The following is a 6,000-nucleotide window of genomic DNA, read 5'->3' as shown; positions in this document are numbered from 1 at the left end:
TGTTAATATGCCTCTCCATCCCAAAGTAATCATCCTGGGTCTATACCCATCTGATTCTAACTTTAAAAAATAGATGAAATTACTTATAGATATGTGCCTACTGCATTTCTCTTGTTTGGAAAGATGTGAATAGGTCTAGCAGTGGTTGGTGGCTAAGAGAAATGTCTTCTTGCCTAACAATGGAAAGAATAACATGTATGGTTAAGGATAGACAAGATACTTTCAAACAGGTTTAGGGACCATTCTTGGACTTTGTTGAACAAAAGGATGTGGAAGATATACTGGAAAATGAGGGGATTTCTGAGTAATTCAGTAATTTTCATGTGGGAAAGAGATGTGTGTACTGGACTGTGAAATTGTTTGATTGGGCATATGCTCCAGATATAGCCCACAAGAAGGGATCCGACCAAGGTGAAAGGTATTTTTGTCTGTATTGACACAATATAATTTTTTTTTATTTTATTTGATATGAGTTTTTTTATTTTAGATTTATATTTTAATTTTAATCTGCTGCTGTGATGGCTGTCTGTAGTTTGGTTTCTGTTTCTCTTGTTTCTCAGGGTTTGTTTACATTTATGTATGTCTTGGTTCAAATGAAACTCGATAAACACAACTATGTAGCAGCCTGTGTAACTGATTTTGTTATTGCTATAAAGTTAGCCATTTGGCGTTTCAGTCAGAAAACTGCATCAATGTGTTTAGCATTTTTGTGCCCATATCTATGCCTTAGAAATACTGTAATAGGATGGGGTTTTTTTCAAATAGTAATAGTAGCAATTGTCCAGTCATACGTGGATTTTGAGAAGCCTTACCTTGCTCCACGTGCTCCACGACCCTCAGGGCCTTCCTAGCAGCCCAGCCTCCCATGGACACATGGTCCTCTGTGGCAGCACTAGTGGACAAGGAGTCCACAGACGATGGATGACACAAAACTTTATTCTCTGAAACTAGACAGATAAGAAAATTGGAATTAATGTGCATGCTATAACATGGAATTAAAAGGGACACACGTAAAATTAGATAAATATATTAAAATGGAGTTTAGCTTTATAACACATAAATGTTTTTGTTAAAAATATTCTACCTGAAATTCAACATTCCATATTACAACCTATTTAACTCAACCATCCAAATGGTAGTTGTATTACCATTTATACATTTTATTTAACATAAAGTTTCATGTAAGTCACTTTACTGATTTCAGTTTTCTTTTTTGCACACTAACCCAAGGCAGCAGCGGTGCAGTGAGCAATCATGAAGCCTGAGTTGAGTCCTCCCTCGTTGACGAGGAAGGCAGGCAGCTCACTCAGAGACGGGTTACACAACCTTTCGGTCCTCCTCTCACTGATGGAGGCCAGCTCATGGACTGCAATGGCTAAAAAGTCCAGAGCCTAGAAGAAAGAAAATGGCAATGAAAGAGAGGGGAACAAAATCTACAACAAATACCCAAAACATATTTCATAAGTCACAAATATACATACCTTAGCTGGGTATTCGCCATGGAAATTTCCACCTGAAATGGTCTCACCTCTTTCTGCAAATACCATCTTGTACGGCTGTTAAGGAAAAGTAAATCACCTCTGATTTCCAATAAAATCCAATATATAACATCTAAATTTACGTAGTAGTCTGGGCAGTCATCTTTATGTCAAGATAGGATACAGGATTGTCAGTGGCGCTGTTGATTTCTGTATTGATGATGTTTTGGACAAATGTTATTGTGTCATTGGTGACTCCATGAACCTGTGTATAGAAACAAAAAGGTATGCTCAGAAACAACTGAACAACAGTTTAAGCACTCGTAATTTTGGGAGGTATAAATAAAGTTGACTTGAGGTTACCTGAGGACAGCATCGCATGGTGTAGGCATCCTGGACTCTGTCACAGAACCGGTGGCTCGCTGGAAAAACATACCAACACCAGATGACACACATTAATACAGGCATAACATTACCAAAAGCTATACCTTATTAATCTGTCTAGGGAGATACACCCTCTGCAACTGAACCATTCATGACCTATTTATGGGCTGCGGGGAGCCACAGTGCAGTGCTCCAGCCCTGAAACCACCTTGATCAAGTGCAGAAATATTCCTGACAGATGTTTTGTGTTCTTTTAGTTGGAAGGAAACTCCCACAAATATGGCAGTACTGTAACATGCTAACTTTACCAATTGTGGCTCGGTAAGATCAGTTTGAACTTCCTGCTGTAAAGCAACAGTGCTGCCCAGATGTTAAGTGTATTACAATGACTTTGTGTGGTTATTATATAATGTTGTGTTACTTGTCTGTTTCAGAATATGGACCTGTCCTCTGACCTGCTATCTCAGATGGATGGTGATCAGAGTCCAGCAGCGAGCGGAAGCGCAGGGCCACCTCAATCTGTCCTGGGTGGGGCCGCAGCGAATGGATGTCTGCAGACGACACCAGAAAATGAGGAAGGATGAAACTGATACAAAACGTTTAAGGTACATTTTTCCATCTAGTTTTGGGATTTTCTTCACTGCTGCTGCTCACCACTGTCAAAGGCCTTGGTGGTTCCCTTTAGCACCTCCAGGGTCAGAGCAGCAATGATGTCTGCCTGGCGAGCAATCGCCTGGGCTCGCTCCACAGCCTCCGCCCCCAGGGAGGTGATCATCTGGGTCCCGTTGATCAGAGCAAGACCCTATAAGGGAAAGAGTGAGAGGGACGCATTTCCCACTTTAAGAAGCCACTAGGAGAATGCTATATTTTGTATGATTGTAAATATTAACACAATAATTGTTCTTCTAAAATCTGTACCTGAGGAGAAGGCACATTGTATTCCCAGTGAACCCTACACCAGTTTCCTTAATGCAGTGAAAACAACTATAAGAGAGTATGACTGGTTTTAAAGATTACCTCTTTAGGCTTTAGTGATATTGGCTTCAGTCCATGGGCCTCCAGGACCTGGCCAGAGATAAAAGGACAAAAACATGTAAAAGGTCAATGGGCACCAAAAAGCAAATATGTTTTCCTGTTGGACCTTGCAACCTGTCACTCTTAAAAGCAAAAGGCACATTTCCTGCAGCATTAAGCAAGTTATTGTTGTCCAACCATGGAAAACTCATTATGACAGTTATATCCCTAAGATCTTACATATTTGGCATCTGCCCAGCCGCTCTTGGGAGACCACATTTTACCCTCTCCGATCAGCCCCAGGGCCAGGTGAGAAAGGGGTGCCAGGTCTCCACTAGCACCCACTGTTCCCTTTTCTGGGACAAAGGAGAGGCAGGAAGCTGCAGGGGCCAAGTAAGTCAGAGATGAAGATTAGTCATAGGACAATCCGCTTCCCCAATACTGATCACTAATGAAAGTAATCAGCAGTCAACTGAAGCTGATATCCCAGGTCAGAGAAGGTAAAGTATGGCTGATGGTTTACCGTTGAAGGCTTTGATCATTGCATGAAGGGTTTCCAGAGAAATTCCGCTGTACCCTTTGGCCAGAACATTGATCCTCAGAGCGAGCAGCATGCGAGTCCTTTCTGGACTTAGCGGGTTTCCAACACCTACACACCATAACATCCATGGGGGTGATTTCAAATACAGCAAAACCTAAAACACATTGCCAGGAGCACTGACTTGTTGACATTTTAAATCGTAATTTAGCTTAATTACCTGCTGAGTGTGACCGCACCAAGTTCTCCTGCAGCTCCCTGTGGAAAAAGCACACATCAGCACATAAAACCAGCTCATTCTCCAATACAAGATCTAACATTGATTACAAAAAAAACAGATTGTAAAATATTGTCTTTACTTGAGCTTGCTGACAGGAATGACCGTTCGTGCAAATTTGCCAAAACCTGTCGTGATTCCATAAACAACTGGAAGACCAGAGAGAGAGAGAGATACATAGAACTCAATACATGGGATCACTGATTTCTGAAATACTGTATTTTTGCAGTAACTGGCTAACATTAGCTCTTTGTTCTTAAATGTATCCAAACCTTTGTTTTCTTTGACAATGGTGTCCAAAAGCTCTCTGGCTTGCACAACTTTTCTTTCTGCCTCCTGCGTGAGCTGAAAATGTTGGTTCAATGAATGAGTATCTTGAGTCAAAAATTACAGAGACCAGCCATGACACCAAACACAATTTGTTGATTATTACCTTTATCTTGTAGAGTCCCCTTCCTAAGTTGACGAGATCTGTCGATGTCAACGTGTTGCCGTCCAAGGAAATGTACTGCACAGGGAGAGCCATGTAACACCAAAGTAGTTGGCATAATTTGTTTTAATATTTTAATAGAGAATGGGTAAACTAAACACTTACCTCTCCAGGTTCCTTGTATGCTGCTGTGCTGTTTCACAGTTTAACTAAGGATAACATTCAGCAAAATACAATGTTGCCCTTCCCTGTTATTTATTTATTATTGCTGGTTTATTGTATTCTTTCAAAAGTCATTGTTACCCACAATTGAAAACAATGTAATGGCATAAAGAAAATTAAAAACTGATAGTATTTAGTACAAACTACAGTAGGCTACCCACTATAATTAACATATGGCACAAATGCTTGTGAAAGGATACAGGTGAGAAACTCCAGGCTCGTACGGGATGAAGTCAGGAGACATGGTGTCGCCTTCAATGGCTGTAAGTACGTTAATGATTCACACTGTAACTACATCTTAATGTCTCATATCGTTGGTACATAACTAAGCATACACAATTACGCACAAGTAGCAAAGCTGTCTCCAAAATGTGATGCATACATTTCTTATATTTTAAACGCATACGGTCATTACCGAGCTCGACAAAGTCATTATCCTCCAGTACATCCTCAACGGTGTCATCAGCGTCCAACAAACCCAGACCCTGGCACCTGCGCACAACAAAACGAGTGTCCTTTACAGCCGTGATGCCACCGTTGTCTGGTTTGTTCTTTACGTAACGTTTAAGAGCCTCTTGGCCGAGCCACCGGATGGTGTTGGTGGTATCCCGGCAGGGCACTGCCAGCCACTCATCTCGGATGTGGACAGTAAAACAAGGCATTGCGCTTCAGCGGGACTTTGCTTCAGTGTGCGCTGCGCGGCGCTCGCGAAGGGGACCACCTTCAGCCACCTAAAGTTCAGCCGCCAATCAGACGCACGGCTCGGGAGCCGCGCCTCGCCAGTGTCACACCTCTGGGGACCATTGACCTCCACAGGCCAGTCACATAGATGTTTTCACCATGGGTTGGACACACTGACCCACGACCCACATGCGTTTACGTAGTTTATTCGCAGAAATGCACCGGAAAAAAAATGGACGCGTTCAGGTTTTTGAAGGAGCCAAACTTGATGAGTTTTTATACTAGTTGCCTATTTTGAGTGTAATAACCAAACTCATAATTGTGTTACTACCAACAAGTAAATCAAGTGAATTTCATTCTCAAGATGGCTCAGGCTAATAAAAATGAAATCACACATTAATTGGAAAAGAAATAAGAGAAAGCATGTAAGTACTTGAGTACTTACATAGGCTACTTGGCCTATGTAAGTACTCAAGAACTGTACTAATGTACAATTTTAAGTACTTGCACTTGTGTATTTCCATGTTATGCTACTTTATACTACTTCTACTCCACATTGTAGTTTTTACCTCACTACATTTATTTGACAGCCTTAGTTAAGGTTGTAGGGTCCTTCTAGGACTTTGCAGAGTTTTATTATTAACACACTAATTAATCAACGCATACATAATGATATTAGGTTAGGTTCCCAGCTCCATAATTACAATTATACCCCCACGTACCAGCTACAACATTAAAGTGATACAGATAGTTCAGCATAGGCCTAAATCTGAAACGACAATTCTGCATAATGAGTACTTTAGCTTTAATTATAATTTGAAGCAAGTACAATTTGGAATGTATGATTTGCAGAAGTGTTTTAACAATGTAGCATTGCTATTGCTTTTACTTAAGTAATGAGATACTTGAGATAATGAAAACGAAATGGGACACGACATCCAGTCACACCAGTTTGGCCTGTGAATTAAAGTATCGG

General features: G+C 41.0%; 1 protein-coding gene across 1 annotated transcript in view; it reads right to left on the bottom strand.

Annotated features, from left to right (window-relative positions):
- The window catches only part of hal (histidine ammonia-lyase), an 8,391-nt gene extending 3,339 nt beyond the window's left edge, over positions 1 to 5,052 (bottom strand). The window contains exons 1-17 of the mRNA XM_032524186.1: positions 4,759 to 5,052; positions 4,544 to 4,604; positions 4,287 to 4,314; positions 4,125 to 4,199; positions 3,964 to 4,036; positions 3,774 to 3,840; positions 3,635 to 3,672; positions 3,400 to 3,525; positions 3,117 to 3,256; positions 2,880 to 2,927; positions 2,517 to 2,664; positions 2,318 to 2,413; positions 1,842 to 1,900; positions 1,663 to 1,743; positions 1,482 to 1,547; positions 1,226 to 1,391; positions 813 to 947 (exon numbers count right to left, since the gene is read on the bottom strand). Of these exons, the coding sequence (XP_032380077.1) occupies positions 813 to 947; positions 1,226 to 1,391; positions 1,482 to 1,547; positions 1,663 to 1,743; positions 1,842 to 1,900; positions 2,318 to 2,413; positions 2,517 to 2,664; positions 2,880 to 2,927; positions 3,117 to 3,256; positions 3,400 to 3,525; positions 3,635 to 3,672; positions 3,774 to 3,840; positions 3,964 to 4,036; positions 4,125 to 4,199; positions 4,287 to 4,314; positions 4,544 to 4,604; positions 4,759 to 5,005 (1,654 nt within the window). The 5' untranslated portion in view covers positions 5,006 to 5,052. The remainder of the gene's footprint in view (positions 1 to 812; positions 948 to 1,225; positions 1,392 to 1,481; positions 1,548 to 1,662; positions 1,744 to 1,841; positions 1,901 to 2,317; positions 2,414 to 2,516; positions 2,665 to 2,879; positions 2,928 to 3,116; positions 3,257 to 3,399; positions 3,526 to 3,634; positions 3,673 to 3,773; positions 3,841 to 3,963; positions 4,037 to 4,124; positions 4,200 to 4,286; positions 4,315 to 4,543; positions 4,605 to 4,758) is intronic.
- Between the last annotated feature and the right edge of the window lie 948 nt (positions 5,053 to 6,000).

This window comes from Etheostoma spectabile, chromosome 8 (assembly GCF_008692095.1).
Source record: "Etheostoma spectabile isolate EspeVRDwgs_2016 chromosome 8, UIUC_Espe_1.0, whole genome shotgun sequence".
NCBI classification, from domain to species: domain Eukaryota; kingdom Metazoa; phylum Chordata; class Actinopteri; order Perciformes; family Percidae; genus Etheostoma; species Etheostoma spectabile.
This window is presented reverse-complemented; position numbering and strand designations above follow the sequence as displayed.